Here is a 21,678-nt window from a genome sequence, read left to right on the forward strand (position 1 = left end):
ATTCTATGCCACGTATATAGATTTGTTAGCTCCTAGGCTTGAGATTCTATATCAATCCGCCAGAGACCGAGGAATTTTACCGGCAACAGCGAGGGAGGCGGTAATAGTGCCCTTGCTTAAACCTGGGAAAAATCCTGCGGAAGCTGGGGCATACAGACCTTTATCCATGCTGAACCTGGATTACAAGATCCTCAGCAAGGTTCTGGCCTCTAGGCTTCTCCCCCACATGGCAACACTAATACATACTGACCAGGCAGGGTTCATCCTGGGGCGCAACACAGCGGATAACATACGCAGATTTATAGCGGTCATGAACGATCGAAAATCGTCTAGCCCAGCCCCTGGAGTGCTCGCAGTCGATATAGAAAAGGCCTTTGATAGCTTGGAGTGGGCCTTCCTTTATACAGTGATGTCCCGCCTTCGTTTCGGACCTGAATACATTGCCTGGGTCAGATTGTTGTATACTGAGCCCACTGCTAGGGTACGGACAGGACGGATAATATCCAGACCTTATGTCGTTGAGCGGGGTACCAGACAGGGGTGTCCCCTATCGCCGCTGCTATTTGCACTGGCTATGGAGCCATTAGCGGCCGCAGCGCGCGGTGGTGGGGGGGGTCCCGGCATAGTGGCAGGGGGCAAGAGACATCAAATAGCGTTGTATGCGGATGATCTATTGATCTTCTTAGACGATGTACACAGAGACCTTTCCCGGACCCAGCAGTTACTTTCGCAGTTTGGTGAGCTTTCTGGTCTTCGGGTGAATTGGGGCAAGACCGGCCTGTTTCCGTTGAACGCTACTGTAGCCCCACCATTAGAGTTGGGAAATGTCCAGTGGGTTCCAAGATGCCTCTCATACTTGGGGGTCAAGATTTTCCATGACCCAAAGGATATAATAGACAGCAATATTGGAGGCTCATTGCGTTCCCTCCGTTCCAACATGGCTTTCTGGCAAACCTTACTTCTATCTGTAGCGGGGAGGGTAGCCATCCTTAAAATGGTGGTGTTGCCTCGCCTTCTGTATCACTTCACGGTCCTGCCGGTATGGATTCCTAAGGCCATATTTGCAGAACTAGAATCCATGGTCATAGCCTTTATCTGGGGGGGTGGACGGAAGCGAGTGGCTCTGGCCAAACTTCAGAGGCGGTCCACAGACGGAGGCCTAGCAGTCCCGGACTTTGAGGCTTACTACTTGGCAGCGCAATTCCAATGGTTGGCGCAATGGATAGCCAACAGAGCAGCAACAGGGTTGGGGGTAAAGGCATTTACTCCCCCAGAGACTAGATTATACGAACTGTTGTTGGGGTGTCCGGGTACTGGGCCGCATGATTCCCTTGAATTTAAAGTCCTTGCGCGCTGTTGGAGGAGCTTTTTGCGTAAACTTTAAGTAAAGGCCCCTTACTCCCCTGACCTACCCCTCTTGTCCCTAAGAGCTTTGCCCCATCGGGGTGACTGGGGAGGACTCCAGTCCTGGGTGGAGTCCGGGATACAGACGGTAGGAGCACTATTTAAGGAGGGGGCACTGATGCCGTTTGAAGTCCTTCGGACACAATTCGGTCTACAGGGAGGACACTTCTTATTGTATGGCTCAGTAGTGGCTAGTATCAGGAAACACTGGCTGACACGGACAGGAGAGCTCACTACACAAACAACCTGTACATATTTGGCGACTTCTTCTGGCACCTTTAAGGCAGTTTCTAATCTCTACAGCAGGGTTCAAGCGGATAGGAACATACCTTTGACTCAACTCAAATCGTCATGGGAAGTAGACCTGGGCACAACTATATCCGATGTGGACTGGGAGCGTATTCTGGGGGGCTTCCCCAAAATGACTCGCAATGCCAGATTTAAGCTGATTAATTTTTATGTACTTCATAGGGCATATCTCACCCCTGAGCGGATCAGCAGGTACTTTGAAGAGGAAGGAGTAAATTGCCCGAGGTGCGGACTAGAGAAGGCAGAATTTAGGCATATGTTCTGGAGCTGCCCTACGGCGGAGGTGTATTGGGCGGAGGTGAGCCGTCTGGTGGCTGGAGCGATAGGAAGAGAAGTCCCTTGCACAATAGGGCATTGTCTGCTTGGCTGGTTTCCACGCACGGCTAAGTACAAAATAACCAACAGGTTCCGGGACTTGGCCTATGTACTGGCCAAGAGGGAAATAGCGATGTCCTGGAAGAATCCAGTTGGGCCGAGACTGTCCCTATGGACCAGAGAATTAACTAGGTGGGCTGGGTGCGAGAGCGCTGTTTTACATAGCGAGGCCAGAAGGGGTTGGCGGCCCCTGGAGGTGGCGCAAGGTTGGGACGCGATATTAGACTCCTTTAAGGAGGAATGCCGATTAGGTCCAGTCCCCTGATTGAATGATGTTTGGATGTTTTGAGAAGTTACCAATAGTCCCAATCCATTGGTGCCAGTACAGATGACCCCGGGGCAGGATCCTACGGTTGGACTAGACGGGGTAAACACTCTCACACTGTGAGCGGAGGGTTGACTCCTTCATAGCACACCTACATACAATACAACTGTCCAGATAAGCTACCAGTACCATCACTGGGGGGTGGGGCACTGTTGGGGAGGTTGAGGGTAGTTGTTGCAACATCAGATTGCTGTTAGTGCAGAGATGTGTAGATTGAAAAAGCTCTTGATCTCAGAGTCTATGTAGGTCACTGTATATTTTCTTATACTATGTTTACCTAATCATTGGTTGATCGAAATTGCAATAAACTTTGTTTACAAAAAAAAAAAAAAATCATCTGCATGGAAACTCACGACAGTACTGACAACAGTTGATAAAGAGTCCATTTAAGATAATCCACACGGTTGAGATAAAGGGGCATATTTATTCTCTGTTTGCGCCGAATGTGCGTCAAAACTTTTGACGCACATTTGGCGCAAACCTAACACCATATTTATACTCTGACGCCCGATCCCGCGAACATCAAAATCCCTCCATAAGCATCATTTTCTGGATGCGGGAAACCGCCTTGCATTAATGACATGCAAGGTAGGCGTTCCCGTCCAAAAAATGACTTTAAGGCCTGTGCGCCTTATTTATAAGCCCGCATAATTTTGATGCACAGGAGGGGGCGGGCCTTAAAAACCGGTGCACAGCCTGATGTGCGACATTTTTTAATGCCTGGGTGAGGGCAGGTGTTAAGGGACCTATGGGCTCACTTCCATGGTCTCTGACCATGGAAGCAGTCCAGAGGTGCCCTTCCCTACCCCCATGGACACCCCCTGCCACCCTTGCCCACCCCTGGAGGACACCCATGGATGGGGGGACCCATCCCAGGTAAGTACAGGTAAGTATCATTTTTTTAAAGTGGCATAGGAGGTCCTAACTTGGGCCCCCCTACATGCCACTGTGCCCAATGACCATGCCCAGGCGACTTAAGTCCCCTGGGCATGGCCATTGGGCGAGGGGGCATGACTCCTGTCTTTGCTAAGATGGGGCTTGTGCGTTAAAAAATGGCGCAAGTCCGGTTTGAGCCATGATTTTTTACTCTAACCTGACTTGCACCATTTTTTGACGCACAACCCCCATCTTTCCCTATGCCGGCTAACGTCAATCCTTAAATAAGGCGCCCGCCTGGCGCGTAGGAATGGCGTTAGCCGGCGGTACATTTTTTTACGCAAACCAGTGGCGGCGACACACAACAAATTGCAAACCATAACAATGAGTATTTCTGTGATATCCCATTTCACTATATAATTACATATTAGAGAAGCCCAATGTCCACCCAGTTCCCAGAATGCAGAATATGGTAAGTAATGTCCACTGTTCTATTTAAAAGTGTACTTCACGGGGACAAAACTGATTCCTGGGCGTCTATAGTCAGCAGATAATCCTGCAGTGGCTGACAAATCTCTTTTGCTCTGGAGGTGGGTGGTTACAAAGTTACAAATAGCTCGCTCTTAGTATCACAATACATTAGACTTTTAATCCATGCTGCTATCATAGGAAGATGCTTGCTTCCTCAGTGTATAGCTATTTCTTATTCGGCTAGGAGTAATGCAATTGCAACGTATAGATGCAGTGCTTTGGGTACGTCTCGGACATAACCAATAGGGCTAACAGTGGAGTGGGTTTGAGCACAATGTGTGTCATCAGGGCCAGTTTATCGAACACCAGCCTCCAATATGGCACAACTGTGCTGCTTGTCGATGACATATGGTCACTGTTCGACATTTCGGGCATTGAGCTCGTTAAGTAGGGTTTATGTGAGCCTGAGTTGTGGGCGTGACATATGCTCTGCACAGGAATTTATAGTGTATAAGCTTATGGCGGCGCTTAAAGAAGATGAGACACCAGTGCACAGCAGGCACACGAAACCTTATCAGTCAAGGGGTGTCCCAGGTCAGTCTCTTTTTCACCTCGAAATCTAGTCTCGAGTAAATAGGAGGTCTAGACAGGTGTGATACAGTTTGGAGATCAGCCTATCTCCTCCACTGTAGGTGATTACCAGTGGCAGGTATGTGAACTCATCTGGGGCCAATGGGTGTGACAGGATCTGAGCCCTGGGCATTCTCTGGAGGCAGCAGGGTATAAAATGGTCTATGTGGGTGCCTTCTGAAATCCGTCATCTTCTGTGCGGGAAAACACACGCTTCAGGGAAGTAGAGCAATGGTGTGTAGAGCAAGTTTTGTCAGGGTGCATTGGACCTGTTTTTCCTGGGTGATGGGGAGCCAGGGGTTACTCGCTAGTGGAATTGCAGGGGAGTATAATGTCCATCCACCCAGCATCTCGGCCAACTGTTTCTAGGCCCAGCTGATTGTGGGGAGTGGTTGTATGTCCTTTGGGTCTAACGGTCGGCCGCTGGCACTAAAGCTTTCAGTGGAGTCGGACTGCCAAGTCCTTTTCAGGTTTGGAGTAGGGGATACGTACATCGGTATAACACCAATGTGAGACTGTGCGACCAGGTACTACAAATGGAGGTTGGGAAATCCAAAACCCCAAGTTCGTATGGATGTACCAGGATATTCCACCTTATTCGATGCTGTCTGCCTGGCCATATAAGTTATAGCTGTATGCCATGCAAGGTCACGAAGAACGTACTGGTGAGTGGGATGGGGATGTTTACAAAGAGGTACAAAAACTTGGGGGAGTACTATCATTTTTACATTAGCAATCCATCCCGCTATAGGTAATGGGAGGCGGATCCAGCGCTCCACCTGGGTAGTCAGCTGCTCTATTGCTGTGCCATAAATTAAACATATTACCTGTTGTCTGTCCCGGTGAATATGAATGCCTAAATATCGGACTGAGCCGTCATACCAAGTCAAGCGGAAGTCAGAGCGATCCTGGGTGTTGGCATCCATGAGTGGAAATAGCTAAGATTTGGTCCAGTTGATGTGGAGGCCAGACAGCACCCCGTATCTAATGATCCTGCAGAGTGTCGGGTGCACAATTTCAACAGGGTGTCGTTCGAAGAGTAAGATGTCATCTGCATATAGCGAAATCAGAAGCACGCCTGGCTTGAATTGCAGGGGCCTGTGGAGATGTTTTTCTTGCAAGCAACGTGCTAGTGCGTCCACAATTATTAACAAGCATTTGCAAGGCAATGGGTCTCGCAGTTGCTTGAGTTACAGCATTTGGTGTTGTAAATTCATAACTGGACTTTTCTTGTCATATAAATTGGTCTTTTCCTGCCATATAATTCTAGTAGCCCTGCATATAATTTAAGAACTTCTATTAACCTTCTTCTTCTATCTGCAGCCAAAAATGAAAATGTTGCCATTTAGCATCCTCATTTAAATCTGCTACCTTAATTCCAATAGAATACTATTTTCACCGCCCCACCATCAGAGTTGCTGGCTGGCTAACACAATTCCCAAAACAAGACAGCCACAGAGGAGAAATAAAATAAAAGGGTCACCCAAACATATCAAGAGTGTTCAAACACATAAGAATTCGAACATGTGTAAATGTACATTGCATGAGATGACGTAAACATTTAATAACACAGATTTTGCACATGCTAACTTTTTCCCACATGTAAAATATTAACCCCTGTGGGTGAATATTTTTTCCTACCTCCGCCACAAATATATTTTCTGCACTGGAACGTCACTTTCCACCCTTGGAAGCAGCTTTACACAACGCTGCCTTAATATTCTGTGCGATTAACTTAGATTTATGGACGCAAATTAAACTTTTATGAATTTTGAATTTGCGTGGAGTTAGAAGGCAAAAAACAATGCACCATGTTTACAAAGTGGCGCAATGCATGCATTGCACCACTTTGTAACCCTTTGCACTACATTATGCCTGCGCCAGATAATAATGTATGCAAAGGGGGCATCCCCCTGTTGGGGGTGGGGCAAAAAATGGCGCAAAGAAATCCGACAGATTTCTTTATGTAATTTTTTCTGGCACTTTTAACGCCTGCTCAGAGCAGGCATTAAAAGGAGGCTTCCATTGGTTTCAAGGGGCCTCTGGGTGCTTTGCAGGATTAGCGTCTACATTTTTGATGCTAAACCTTTAAAGCACGGGACTAGCATAAAAAAGTTCTGACCCTAGTCCCCTAACTACCGCCATGGTGTGCAGTATTTCAAATATGGCGCACACATGGTGGTGTTGGGGCGGTGCTAAGGGGTGCAAGAAAAGTGGCGGAGCACTGTGTGCAGTGCCACTTTTTTCAAATATGCTCCATAGGGCAGTGCTTAATTTGTAAATAAAAAGGTGCCGGTGCCCAAAGCCCTCCCCTTAAGCATGCTGCTGCTGCAATGAAATGTAAGAACACGTAATTCAGAGACAGCGTAATCCTGAAGCCATCTCGGCCCTCTTCAATCCATTTACAGGCACTCCCTGCCACTTCAGCTCACTCTGGCAAATTTCTGCTTTTTCCCCATTGTGACGCTTTTTTGTTTTTCTCTTCCTCCGTCTTTCCCATATGTGTCTTTTTCTCGCAGTAAATACTTGAGGCAGAAAAATAAGTGCGGCCCTAAAAAAAAAGTGCCAGTGCACCGCACCGGAAACAAGAAGCACAAATGAAGCACTGCCATAGGGGCATACTTAAGAGCCCCTACTGCCATTCTAATGCCACATTAGTGTCATTTTTTTACACTAACGTTGTGTTAAAAGGCCAAAAACGCTGCACCATATTTACAAAGAGGCGTAAGGCATGCATTGCGCCACTTTGTAACCCTTTCCGCTACATTATGCCTCACCAAGCATAATGAATGCAAAAGGGGCATCCTCCTGTTAGGGGGCCAAAAAATTACACAAAGAAATCTGTCAGATTTCTTTGCGTCATTTGTTCCCCGGCACTTTTAATGCCTGCTCAGAGCAGGCACTAAAAGGAGGCTTCCATTGGTTACAATGGGTCTCTGGGTGCTTTGCAAGATTAGCGTCAACATTTTTTATGCTAATCCTGCAAAGGGCTGGACTATCGTAAAAAATTCTGACGCTAGTCCCCTAACTACTGCCACTGTGCGCTGTATGTTAAATATGACGCACACATGGTGGTGTTAGGGGGGGCTCTAGGGGGCGCAAGAAAAGTGGCGCTGCAGCGCCACTTTTCTTAAATATGCCCCACAGTTCTGTTTTTTGCAGCAGGCATATTAACCCTCTATGCTACTTTATGTTGAGTCAAAGCTGCCACTAGGCAAAACTCCCATTTCTCTCTCTCTAGCAGGAACTTTAATCACAAGAGGTATCTTGACATTTTAATTATTTCTTGATGGCTATACGCAAAAGGAACTTTACAGCAGGTGCTTTTAAATCGCAAGTTTCAGAAGTTAATGCTAAACACAGCGCCCCCCTGAGGTCAGCGCCCCGTGCGGTCGCACCGCTCGCACCGCCCAAAAGCCAGCCCAGGTCGAGTTACCAGTAGTTTGGCCTGGATGCTATTGTCAAAATTCAGGAGTGACAGCGGTAGATAAGATTCGCATTGTTGGGGATCTTTACCCGGTCTCAGAAGCAGTGTAGTCACTGCTTCCCGTAGTGTGGATGGAAGCACATCTCTATCCAGGGCCTCTGAATACATAGCAAGGAGGTGTGGTGCTAATATATGCTTGTAGGCCTTGTATAGCATTGAGGCCAGGTGCCTTAGAGGGGTCCATTGAATCCATTGCCAATATGATGAGGAAAAAGGGTCACTTATGAACTGTTGGTGTGCAGCAGTGACCCAGACCAATGCCGCTTTAAGAAGTTAAGTTGCTCTCTCAATGGGATCATTCAGTGTTGTGGAGCAGAGATGAGTGTAATAGTTCCATAACTCGGTCTATACGCCCACGGTATCCGTTCCTCAAGGGCCGTCTAATTGTTGTAATTCTGATATATAGGATGTTTCCCTGGGTGGCCGCAGCAGCCTTGCCAGTTTGCTGTCTCTCTCCCTCAGGTAGAGACCTCTCGCACTGCTAAATCTTGGAACTCGGCTAGTAAAGTAGCTCGGCGGTGACAGTCTGAGTGAGTTAGCGGGCTGCTGTGCTATCTAAGTCCGTAAGAGTCACCTCGATGCGGGATAAATTCCCGAGCATACATCACACAGTACTCCAGAGTGCTTAGCCATACATATGTCTCTGGTGTAAGCCTTAAAACCTTCCCATAGTATTGCCTGAGATTGTACAGAAACTTTGGTAAGTTCAAAATATTCGACAATGGTAGCACGGAGTTCTGTGTGAAATGGCTGATCATGGAGTGTCATGGAGGGAAATCGCCACTGGCATTCAAGACCCCCGCAACCAGGATGCATAAAGACATTACCACTGGAGCGTGGTTGGAGAGTGTCCATGGGCGGTGTGCGATACAGTGAAGCCACGGCGTGAGCATGACCGATATCAGCCAGTAGTCAATTCGTGTCCATGTGTTGTGAGTGAAATGCATAGGCAGGTGCGGTAGTGTGTAGCAAATGTCAGGAGTCTTTGCGTAGGTATGTGTCACAGATATCTTGCAGTTCATGCAGTGAGCGCGGTTTCCCCACAGGTTCTGCGCTGTGGTGTCTAACAAAGGGTGCAGCAGTATATTAAAACCTTTCCCCACTATAATGTGGTCTGCATCCATGTGGCCGATTTGGGCCTGTAGCGCTTGAAAGAATTCCAGGTCACCGATGTTAGGGGTGATTAAGTTAACCAACAGTACAGAGTGCCCTGCTAAATGACCTGCTACCAATACATATCTGCCTCCCTCAAAAAATCGGTAAGGCTGGCACAAGGCTGAAAGGTCACATTTTTATGAATCAATATGCATACTCCCTGTTAGTGGAGCGGAGCTCCTACACCCCCACCCGTCAGCTACGCTCCACTAACCTCGCCCTCGCCGTCGTTCCCCGCATCCGAAGAAAGACCTCTGGCGGCAGATCCTTCTCATACCTCGCCACCAAAACTTGGCACACCCTCCCCACCAACCTACGACAGACCCAAGACCTACTCACCTTCAGAAGACTCCTCAAGACCTGGCTCTTCAATCAGTAACAGTACCCCCCCCAGCACCTTGAAACCCTCATGGGTACGTAGAGCGCTTTATAAATCCAGTGATTGATTGATTGATTGATTGTGAGTAAAAACTGTAGCTGGAGAAGATGCAGTCTGTGCCCCAGGCGTTTACAAACCTGTGGGAGGGCCTGGGGGAGAGATGGGTCTTTTATAAGGAGGCAATATTGATGCTAAGCCGATGCAAATATTGCTCTGCTTGTTTGCCCTTACAAGGGTTTGTTCTGGCCTCGGATATTCTAGGACATGAGGGTAGTATTTGCGAATGGGTGCATAACATTAAGCGTAAACATGATCTGAAATCGTAAATGGACTGAGGTGCATCTTGTATGGGATATAAGTGCTGTGGTGTATTAATGCAAACAAACAATAATGATCAAACGAACAACCCAATGAAGAGTAGCCCTCCTCCCCCAACCCACAACTGGCGGACTCATGCCAAGTGAATCCCAATAAAACTCAAAAATAAAACATTTCCCCCAATTCAAATGTGGTATAGAACCTCGGGGAAGTGGCAACGCCATGGCGGGTGGCCTTGCTGGTGGAGATAATCTGCACATCGATAGGATTACAGACGGGTTAATGCAGTCATACTGATGGAAGCATCTCTGGTGCAACTGCAACGGACATGTAAGGTAATGGGGAACCTAATCAGTCTTGCAATTAGTTTGCCCAACATCACAGGCACATGTTGGAGCTTCAACAATAACGAAGTTGCTTACACAAGTTTGGGAGCATCCAGAAATTTCCAGTACAGCTAAGAGAGTAGTACAGTCTTGTTTGATCTGCTTACAATACAATCCTGGAAAAGGGACACGTACTCCTGCAGGAGGGTTTGCTACACCAACTGCACCTTTTGAAGTTCTACAAATGGATTATATTCAGCTTGAACGCTGCAACAATTTAAAGTATGTCTTGGTGGTGGTTTGTGCCTTCAGTAAATGGATAGAGGCGTACCCCACAAAGGATAATACTGCCATTACCACAGCGAAGGTGCTTTTGAAAGAATTTTTCCCTAGGTTTGGTGTTTGCAGACTTTTATGGAGTGATAACGGACCTCATTTTGTTGGGGAAGTTATTAAGTATGTCCTGAAAGGATTAGGGATCAAACAGAAGTTCCATGCAGTTTTCCACCCACAATCAGCAGGGTTGGTGGAAAGGTATAATACTACATTGAAGCTGAAATTAGCGAAGATACAGGCTTCCACATCCTTAACTTGGTCGGATGCATTACCATTGGCATTATTGTCTATTAGGTCAGTGCCACACTCCCGACTTGGCCTTAGCCCCTATGAAGTAGTGTTTGGGAGACCAATGAATATTTGGGGAGTTCCTAAACCAAAATCTGTATATGATGTACCTTGTGTCCTGATGAATGATTATTTGGCACAGTTAACCGACAATTTGGTTTCTATTCATCAACAGGTTCGAGAAGCACTTCCTGACAGATCTATAGGTGAAGGCCATGAACTCCGACCTGGTGACCAGGTGATGATTAAGTCTTTTGAAAGATGAAGCAGCTTGGAACCAAGGTGGCGAGGCCCAGAACAGGTGCTCCTTGCGACAAGGACAGCAGTTCGAGTGACAAACCGAAAGAATTGGGTCCATAGTACTCACTGCAAGAGAGTGCTACCTACCTTGGTGGAACCTGCTGTGCTGACCGATCATCGAGAGATCTTGACTACGGAGAAAGGCCGTGCTATATCACCTGACGAATCTGCAGAGGACTTCCCGGACCATACGACTTCTGGAGTGTCACGATATAATTTGAGACCAAGGGAAGAATCTGAAAATTGTTTTGAAAAGACTGGTTGAGCTACCGCCCTGGGTTAGTGAAACGGAGAGCCAATGTGGCAAGGGGGGTGGATCAGCCGTGCATTAGAGTAGTGACACCCGTCTTGGCCCGTGGTGAAGAAATCAGCGGCTGCCCAGGGATAAGAGCTCCAACGATTGTTTTTAATTCATTTCTGAAAGGGTTGATTATCACTGTTGCTAAAATGAATAACAAATTGATCATTAGTATTATGGGGTTTGTTGTTGTTTTGGTGGTTACAGCAACAATCACCTGGTTTATTGAAAAGAAGTCTCCTGCTCGTGAGTTCTTTGTTGCCACTACTCCAGTACCAGAGGATCACTATTACTTTACGCTTCCCTATCAGGAGCAGAAGCACCGTCAATCGTACTTCAATAATACTTTCATTCAGATGTTGCATCATACTCATAATGCTACAAATACTACTAACTGTTGGGTATGTGGAATGATACCTGCGCATCAAAAGAAAGGAGGAACACCTTTCATTCCTCTTCCTTTTTCACACAATGGTTCTTGTCAAGCCTGGTACATGCTTTTGTTTGCATCTAGAAAACGTACGGAGGGCGGACTTCTTTTTCGCCTTAATAAAGTGTGCTACCAAGACAAAGATGGGTATCCCCAAGCTAAAGGAACTAAATGGGAATCGGAAGAGTATCAACCGGACAATGTTTCAATGTTTCTGACAAGAAAGAACTATTTGTGATTTCTATTACAAAAACTAAAGCAGATTTATGTATACGAAGCATTGGACGAATTCCAGTAGGGATAAGCGATTGTACCTTGATTTTAATTATTGAGGGTGTAAATAATAGTAGTTTCACAGCCTCACATAATACATATTTTGTTTGTGGTAACCATGGATATTACCAATTACCTGTTGGGTGGTCAGGTGTGTGTTATGTATCTTTTCTATTGCCCCCTGTGTTTTTGGCTCCTGCATCATATCACCGAGATTTAAAACTGTTCAATGACATCATTAACAATAGATATAAAAGGGAAATAAGTACAAATGAGGTAGACCAAACGGATACTAGCCTGCAACAATATGTTGATTTCAATTTAGGATTGTTCCCCTTTGTAGGTGTTGCATTAAACAGTAGGAAAGTGAGACAATTGACTAGGGTTGTGGAAGCTGTTACCAATCAGGCAGCTCTGGCACTTGGGAATATTACTGAGGAGCTCCAAGTTGCGAGGATTGTAGCGCTCCAAAATCGTATGGTACTAGATGTGATATTAGCTGATCGAGGTGGTGCATGTCGAATCATCGGTAGTAGTTGTTGTGTTTTTATCCCAGATCACTCACCTTCAGTATATGATGCAATATCTAAATTGCATAAAATTGCTGCAGAAATCCATACAGAGACTGGTACTTGGACTTTTTCTGGATGGTTTTGGGCTCTTGTTTCCGCCTGGGGCTGGAAACTACTGACTATCCTGTGTGTAATAATTGCAATATTTTTTACATGTTGTATCTGTATTCAATGTGGTCCAATGTTCTGCTCTATGTGTATTACTGCTTGTATGCCTACCAAAATAAATATTACAGAAATGAAGGCACAACATATGTTAGATAAGGAAATAGCTGAAATGATGAGCATAAATATACAGGATGAATATTTAGATTATCCCAGAAAGACGAATGTCTTCAGCTAATGCTGAAAGGGTCGTCTGTTGTAATTTAGCAGTGATTAGATTAAGCATTAGCAGAAGACATCTTGTCTTTAGTAACTATTATGAACATTTTGCGGAATCCATTTTGTATTCATGGTAGCCATTTTCTCTGCTACATGCTGCCATGTGCTCACCATGTGCTCTGTCCTACCTTTCTGTTAACTGCTCTTGAAATCTGCCTAGTGACAAGTTATATTTAGCATCTCTTACTTTCGCACATGCTCAGTAAGGTCTGCAGCTGTTAGTCCTTGGAAACTGTTAGCTCCTCCTACCTGTCGACTGTGCATTTTCCACATGACCTTACATGTATACAAGTCTTGTTTCCATAATTGTACCATCTCCTTTTAGCCCCTGCGTGGGTATAAAAGGACCATGCTCTCTCAGTTCAGTGTGCTACTTCAGACATTACCCTAGGGTGCTGTTTGAACTGTAGTACCACCTCATGAGGTTAATAAACTTTTGTCTTTTATTCCAGTTTCTGTGCCAACTTCTTCCTACATGGTCTGAGGACTTTGTGCAGAGAAAGGTGAACCCCTCGCACTAGTAGGCCTTGCTGAGGCTTACTTCAACACTAAGGCTATAGTGATAAAGGTTCACTTCTGGGATTTTGACGTTGCAGTTTACAACCACAGCTTCTATCTGGCAAACTATTTCGTGAGTGAGGAGGCATGGTGGCTGCAAGGGAAAGGAGTCTCAGGTTTGATGATGCAGTTATAGTAAAGTGCTAGGGGCAGTCATGTGAATTGGTACATTTGAAAGAGACATCTTGGGTTCACTCATCTCGTAACCTCAGAAAAGGAAAGTGAAAACAGTGGTACATGAAGTTACACATAGAATATACAGTCACCTAGAATATACAGTTCATGGGGGCAAACATACGCACAAGTATCTCATTTCTTTCCCTTTGGTTCTCTATGAATATTGCCTGTTGGGCACTGGTGATGACACATGACAGATAATACCCACTGGTTCACCCTGGTGCCACTCCACTTTCTCTGTGTTTTCAGCATTTAGGGCCACTTGATGGCAAATAATCTAATTCTTTGTAACTAGTCATCCAACATTCCAACGACATACCCATTGCTACTACACACAAATTAATGTTAATTCCACCAGCACTGCTAGCCTTTAACCTTCTAAAATAAATTGTATTATTTGCTGCTGAGCAGCCTCTTGGGCATAGGTGCGTAATGTAGGATGGAAGGACCAGGTCCATGTGAGATTTTCCGGGTATCCAGTGATAACAGTAATGAGTTTCATTTAGATTAATTGTATAAAATGTATTGTAATTGGATAGCCTGAGATTAATTTTTGTCAATGGATTCCAGCTTCTCCTGCCCTGTCCTTCATTTGAGAGGCTGGGGAGCAACACCATCTATCATATTATATTTTGGATTTGTCTCCTTAATGTTGGTTTTTTGAAGGAGTGGGAGACAATAGACAGTCTGAGGTTTAGAGTAGAGCAGTGGGTGCATGGCAAAGGAGCCAGTGTCTAGCATATTTTCCTTTCCAATAGTATTGGGTGAAAAGAGCCCAACATATACTAGGACTGTCGCTGACATTCATTTGGAAATGCGAGTGGATGGGAGAGCAGACTGTCCAGTGTACCATGCGAGGAAAGGGAAAAGAAACTAAGGGCAGGGATGGACCAGAGAGAATTCAGAAATGGTGAGAGAAGAAGTTTGAGGGTCAGGGCTAAGATGGAACTGTGGCTCATCTATGGAATAGGAGAGCGTGAATGGCTGGAGTAAGAGGCACTGGAAAAGACGGCAGAATGAGGAACATAGGAAGATGAAGGTAGCCCACATAAAATCCTGTAACAGCTCATAAACGTACTCATGCTATTCCATGTTCCACCAAACAGAGGACATATTTGGAAAAACTACAGAAATTACACACAGCTTCCTTGTGTAATCATTTTCATGTATTCAATGTTTGCTTTTGCCGCCTGACTTTATTCGCTTTCTCTGCCGAGGCGGCGACAGAAGCTGGTTACTGACATCTTCTCCTCTATCCGAATCCTCTATGAAGGGCTTTTCTGAAGAAAAAAAAAAGAAGCGTTATCTTTCGAGTCACCATAACAAATTCTCAGTGATCAAAATAACCCCACAAAATGTTATTTCAATGATGAGCTAGTGCTCTGTGACTCACACTTGTTATGTTAAGTTATGTTATGTGTATATGTACAGTATGTAGCTCGCCCGGTAGGGTATCCCGGCACTTATGGGCGAAGCAAGGGTTAGGGCTACAAGAAGTGCCAGATATTGATATTTTGGGGCATATTTAAGAAAAGTGGTACTGCACACAGTGCAGCGCCACTTTTCTTGCGCCACTTAGCACCCCCTAAGGCTACCATGTGTGCGTCATATTTAAAATACGGCGCACCATGGTGGTAATTAGGGGACTAGCATGAGAATATTTTATGCAAGTCCGGCACTTTGCAGGATTAGTGTAAAATATTCTGATGCTAATCTTGCAAAGCACCCAGAGGCCCATTGTAACCCATGGAAGCTTCCTTTTAACACCTGCTCTGACCAGGCGTTAAAAGTACCGAAACAAATGATGCAAAGAAACCTCTTAGATTTCTTTGCAACATTTTTTTGCCCCCCCCCAACTAATGGAGGGAACGCCTCCTTTCCATACACTATGCCTGGTGCAGGCATAATGTAGCGCAAAGGGTTACAAAGTGGCGCAATGCATGCATTGTGCCACTTTGTAAATATGGTTCAGTGTTTTTGGCCTTCTAAAGCCACATTAGCGTAAAAAAATGACGCTAATGAGGAGAAAGAATGGCACCAGGGGCTCTTAAATATGCCCCTCAGTTTCTTGTAGCATTCAAGAACTGAGAAGAGGGCTCTGACATGGAGGCAGGTCGCTCCAGCCTTTAGGAGCAAGGTAGGACAAGGCACGATTGCCGGATTTGGGTCTGCATATGCCAGGAATGCGTGCGAGGAGTGAGCGGAGGTGTCTGGTAAGTTTGTGGAAGCTTATGCGGTTGTTGAGGTACATTGGGCCAATGTTCTGTGAGGCTTTGTATGTGTGTGTGAGGAGTTTCAAGAGTGCCTGCTTGTAGTTTGGGAGCCAATGGGGCTCTTTGAGGTGCAGGGTGGGAACTTGAGGATAAGGCTGGACACTGAGGTTTATATGATATGGTGTCTTTTGGTCAGTTAAGCATTGATTTAAGCAGAGTTCTCCATGTAAATCTCCATGCATTGAATGCAGGTCAGGCCCCCTTTAGCTTCTAGCTGTGAATAAACGATCCTTGAAGAGGCACAAATATCTCCTCTAACACTCAAGGACAATTGGGACACCTCACCCAGAAAAATGAACAATAGATCTCTCAAAACACAAGAGAAAAATACATCTTCACAAGCCTAATCACAAGTGCTATTACAGAGAGAGATGAAGAGCAAAGTCCAGGAATAGGCAGGGCAGTTGCTGAATTTATTTACCGGGCAACGAGCTTTGATCAGAATGCTTTAGAAGCACCTATTTAATTTAGACATTTTCAAGTAGAGTAATGTTTCTATCAGTGTTTTCCCATTTGCAATAGATGTTTTATTTTCCTTGCTGTTTGTATTATGCCAGATGACAGTGCACACTGAAGTTCCTCCACTGCTTCTTCCCATCCCGTATAACAAATAACATACATGTCAGGGAAATTTTAAACACACTCTTGTAAATCATACATCTTTTGTAAGTGCAAGAGTCTCCCACACATGGCGTCCTGGTGGATCATTTGCCACAGCAGGGCATCTGTTGAGGCAGCTCTAGTAGGGGACGGCCTGATTTTGTCCACAGTACTACCGTGATTTCCTCCTAGTCTCCTTCTGTTTGTTTAGGGCTATCTTACATTCATGGTGTGTCCTCAGGCACAGTCTGTCACTTCCTATACATATTTACCATCTTATATCCACAGATGTGTTATCTGTTACCTTGCTGTCAATCGTCCTGTGCCTCCAGTAGCGAACAATCCATGGATCAACATGCCATTGCGATACTCCCAGGTGATCCTTTGTGTCTCTGGCTTAAGTCACCTGGGCCCATATTTATACTTTTTTAGTGCCGCATTTGTGTCACTTTTTGACGCAAAAACGGCACACACTTACAAAATACAATTGTATTTTGCAAGTTTGCGATGCTTTTGCGTAAAAAAATTACGCAAATGCGGCGCTAAAAAGTATAAATATGGGCCCTGGTGTCTAAGTGTCTGATTAATCATCTCCTCTAGGTGAGTCACTGTTTGCACTCAAAGGACCTGGATGTTGTGTTCTAGTTCCAGTCCCAGACCCGCTCTGGTGTTGTGAAGAACAGGGAATTTTGCCACTCACCACTCTTGATTTTGCCAGGAAAAATTGTGTATTTTTGTCTCCCTTTCTCTCAAGTTTCTTTTCACTGCATCAAAGATTTTTGTTTGTTTTAGTACTCGCTTCTTGTAATCTAGGAATTATGTTATCGTACCATGCTCATATTTCAGTGAGCCCTTGTGCCTTGTAGCTTGAAGAACAGCATTCCGGTCTTTGAAATATCAACAATTTGCACATTACACCCCTTGGTGGTGCTCCCAGTGGTTGCGGTGGGCCGGCCCTCAAAGCGCCTTCTAAATCGAGCATAACGTTGACTGACTTCTTGGCTTAATTTTAGCTTTATACAGTCTTCCCTGAACAATTCCATGTTATGATGATTGACTCTCTCCTCTAGGACCACAGATGTTGCTCCTTCTGTTTCATCCTTCTGCTTCTTCTACAATTCCATCCAGTCTTTTCATCATTGCTTGCAATTTCTTTACCACTTTATAAAAATGTGTGATGTCAGTGGAGTTTTTCCAGCATGGCAATTCCACATTTGCCACCTTTCTCAGTGACCCTCAGGCGTTTGGTTCTGACCAAGTTGAAGTCTAGCGTCACCACATCAACTCTTGCTTCTAAACAACTTCTCAGGCCCTTTATTCCTATCAGTATTTAAGATAGTGTAGTTTCTTGTTGTTCCTTCCTGGTTCCACATACTGACACTGCCTCATTTGTTCTGGTGTTTGCTGATTCTGGTCTTGTCAGAGGCACTTTAATATAGCTATTATATTGGATTGAGTACCTTCCCTATTTTGTTATTTGCCATTCAGTGACCAGGTAAGTGGGCACAATTTGTCCACACCTTTAGCCTTTCCAGTTATCCTGGCATGTGCTTTTGTTAAGTTTCCCTTGTGCCCCAATGATGCTTCTTCTTGCTTGGGTGACTGAGGGTTAATCCCTCAATTGCCTCTCTCTTTGCTCCTTTGTATTTGAGATATTTGCTTGGTTGACAACTATAGTGTGTCTAATGGGCACAGCCTCCCAATTTTGCATACTGAGTGCAATATGTGTCTATATGTGTATCTTCTTCAATGTGATCATTGTTGGTGATTTACAGTTTCACACTGCAAAGATACAACAGTTTGTTTCAGGATTTTCACAGTGTTTAAGTATTACATTTCTAGCCAGTGGTATCTCAAAATGTGGCCTATTTTTGAATATGCCAAGCAGTGTTTAACACACCATTTCCGTATGACCACTGATTGTGTTCTCTTTCTGCCCTGCTTGTCTAATTGCAGCAAGTGTCATTGCCACTGGTCAATGCATCAACATCATTCAGTTCAACAGTCTTCATCTGAGGGCATTCCAGAAAGTCCACAGTGCTCTATGCTCACGCTGGGCATTGGGCGGATCCATTTTCGCCACTGGAGCCAGTCACCAACTCACATCACTGTCCCATGGTCGCCACTTAATTCCTCGTTCCTCTCACAGGGAGGCATGGCTGGATCTCCCATTCACTGTAGGCCAAGGTCTTGCACCTCTGGCACTTTGCTGAAGGCTCCCTATCTTGCAATCACTGAGACCTTTTGTCTTTGCCAGCGATGGCTCCACCATTCTTCTGTCACTGTTAGGATGTCGTTCAGCTGCTAATGGCAATCCCATCACTCTCTGTCTTAATTATATGAGTTTTGCGGTGCTCAAGTCAGATGCAGGTTAATACAGGCAGTTGCTCATTACACCTTTAGACCTTTGCAGACACTGCTCCCCAAAACTCAACATATCAAAAGTTAGCTGCATATGCTAAGAGTCTGTGAAATTCCATGCAGGTCCATGAAACTATACCAGTTATTAGCAGATCTAAGATTTAGTGAGTGCCCTTTCCTTAACTTTTCCTATCACAAGCTTAACTTGTTAACAACCTGCCAAATTTAATTGATGTAATAGTACCTAGTTATTAGCAAATTACAACTTTTCAGTCCTCTAACTTTGTCCCCCGTGTTGATCAATATCCTAAAAACAGGACACAGAAATCTAAACATGTTATATGTTTTGACTCTGCCCCTTAACTGTTCCACCTCTTGACTGATCTGTATGGATTTGAAAATACCAAGAATAAGCTGAATATGTCAATTTGGCGATAAGGTTATAAACATCAGACCTTTTGAAAATTCAGGATTTTAACATTCTGAAGCCTGCCCAACAAACAAGCTACTTACCTTTGGTAACACTTATCTGGTAGAGACTGTCTAGGCGCAGACTCCTTACCTTAGAATATCCCCAGGCATCAGACTGGATATGGAAGATTTTCAGGTAGTAGCCCTACACGCCGGTAGGTGGCGTCATTCGTCACCGACGGAAGTGACATGAATTGTACCAGTACAGATGTCACGTTTGCATGCTTATGTCAGTTTGTTTCGCAACTTTCCACACCAGGAGCGAGGAGCCGCGTTGAGCACTGGCCACTGGTGTGACAATTTGGGACCTTAAGAGGGTGTTCCTTACTAAGGAAATGGCTCGTAGAGTGGAGAGAATGGCAGGATCGCTAAGGAATCTGAAGCTAGATAGAGGTGCATATTTATCAAGGTTTTGCGTCACCCTTGCACCACGTAAGGGAGTGCAAAGACAATGCAAAATCTAAGTGAGATTTGTCAAGCCACGCAAAGCCATCTTGCGAGGCCCTGCATGGCTTGATATTTCTAGATGTACTATTAATGGTAGATTTGGGAATGCGTCAAAGTGCTACGCCTCTCCAGGTTAGGTGTAAAGAGGAGAAATATCTTAATTTCTCCTTGCTTTTTCCTCTTTTAACGTGTTGAACACGTAGAACACGTAGAAAGAGGAAAATGTCTTGAAGGATTCTTTTTGTGCAGGAAGGTTCCCTTGTGCAGGTAACCTTACTCCACAAAAACAATCCTGCCTGCAATACAGAAACCCTTGCAACATGATACTCGGGTGCCTGTGTTGGCGTTAGGCAGACAAAAGTAAACCAGTGCTAGGAAAGGAGAGGAATGCACTATATAATGTTTAATATGGCGCATCCCTGCCCTTTCTCTTTCACGTAGTATAGCACTGCAAGGTGGCTTGCTCTCTTGAACTGCGTGAAAGATTGATAAATATGCCCCAGAATTTCTACCAGATAAGGCGTTCCGAAGCTAAGTAACTTGTTCATCTGACATAGACACCTAGCCCGCAGATTCCTTACTTTAGAATAGACACCCAAGCAATACCTCACAGGAGGTGGGACTGTGAAATTAATTATTTGAGAAAGTCCTTCAGGACTAAACAGGAGAAATGCCTATCACGACAGAACAGAATGTCCAGGCAGTAATGCTTGGTGAACGTATGCAGTGAGGCCCACGTTGCTGCCTGTCAGATGTCCAGGCCCGGGACGCCACACCCTAATGTAGTGGTCACAGCCTTGGCTCTGGTGGAGTGAGTCCGCAAGCGTAGAGGGGCTATTTCTTGGCCAATGCATAGCAGATCTTAATGAACCGGACAATCCATTGTGAGATGGTTCTCCTGTGTACAGCTTTACCTTTTGTGTGCCCACATAGCCTACAAAGACTTGGTCGCCCACCCAGAACGCTCCTGTGCTGTCAAGGTTGAATGACAATGCTCTTTTTGGGTCCAGGAGGTGGAGTCTCTCCTATTCTTTGGAGGGATGAGGTGTTGCAAAGAAAATAGGCAGGGTGATGTTTTTGCTTATATGGAATGGGGCCATGAGTTTAGGATGGAATGAGGCAAAAGTTTGAAGAACCAGCTTGCCTGAGTAAAAAGTGGGATAAGGAGGGTGTGTTGAGAGCAATTGCAGTGTGCTGACTTTCCTGGCCGATGTTATGGCCACTAAAAAGGCAGTTTTCATAGTTAAGAGCTTGAGAGGACAATTCAGAGGATTGAATGTTGCACCCAATACAGGGAGTGCAGAATTATTAGGCAAATGAGTATTTTGACCACATCATCCTCTTTATGCATGTTGTCTTACTCCAAGCTGTATAGGCTCGAAAGCCTACTACCAATTAAGCATATTAGGTGATGTGCATCTCTGTAATGAGAAGGGGTGTGGTCTAATGACATCAACACCCTATATCAGGTGTGCATAATTATTAGGCAACTTCCTTTCCTTTGACAAAATGGGTCAAAAGAAGGACTTGACAGGCTCAGAAAAGTCAAAAATAGTGAGATATCTTGCAGAGGGATGCAGCACTCTTAAAATTGCAAAGCTTCTGAAGCGTGATCATCGAACAATCAAGCGTTTCATTCAAAATAGTCAACAGGGTCGCAAGAAGCGTGTGGAAAAACCAAGGCGCAAAATAACTGCCCATGAACTGAGAAAAGTCAAGCGTGCAGCTGCCACGATGCCACTTGCCACCAGTTTGGCCATATTTCAGAGCTGCAACATCACTGGAGTGCCCAAAAGCACAAGGTGTGCAATACTCAGAGACATGGCCAAGGTAAGAAAGGCTGAAAGACGACCAC

General features: G+C 45.1%; 1 protein-coding gene across 2 annotated transcripts in view; it reads right to left on the reverse strand.

The window, feature by feature from the left end:
• Positions 1 to 12,009: 12,009 nt before the first annotated feature.
• AXDND1 (axonemal dynein light chain domain containing 1) overlaps positions 12,010 to 21,678 on the reverse strand; it is a 342,044-nt gene continuing 332,375 nt past the window's right edge. Inside the window, exon 26 of one of the 2 annotated variants that reach the window (XM_069232100.1) lies at positions 12,010 to 14,951. In XM_069232100.1, the coding sequence (XP_069088201.1) occupies positions 14,842 to 14,951 (110 nt within the window). In that variant the 3' untranslated portion in view covers positions 12,010 to 14,841. The remainder of the gene's footprint in view (positions 14,952 to 21,678) is intronic. The other variant, XM_069232101.1, reaches the window with a different exon arrangement.

Source organism: Pleurodeles waltl, chromosome 4_2, assembly GCF_031143425.1.
Source record: "Pleurodeles waltl isolate 20211129_DDA chromosome 4_2, aPleWal1.hap1.20221129, whole genome shotgun sequence".
Taxonomy (NCBI): domain Eukaryota; kingdom Metazoa; phylum Chordata; class Amphibia; order Caudata; family Salamandridae; genus Pleurodeles; species Pleurodeles waltl.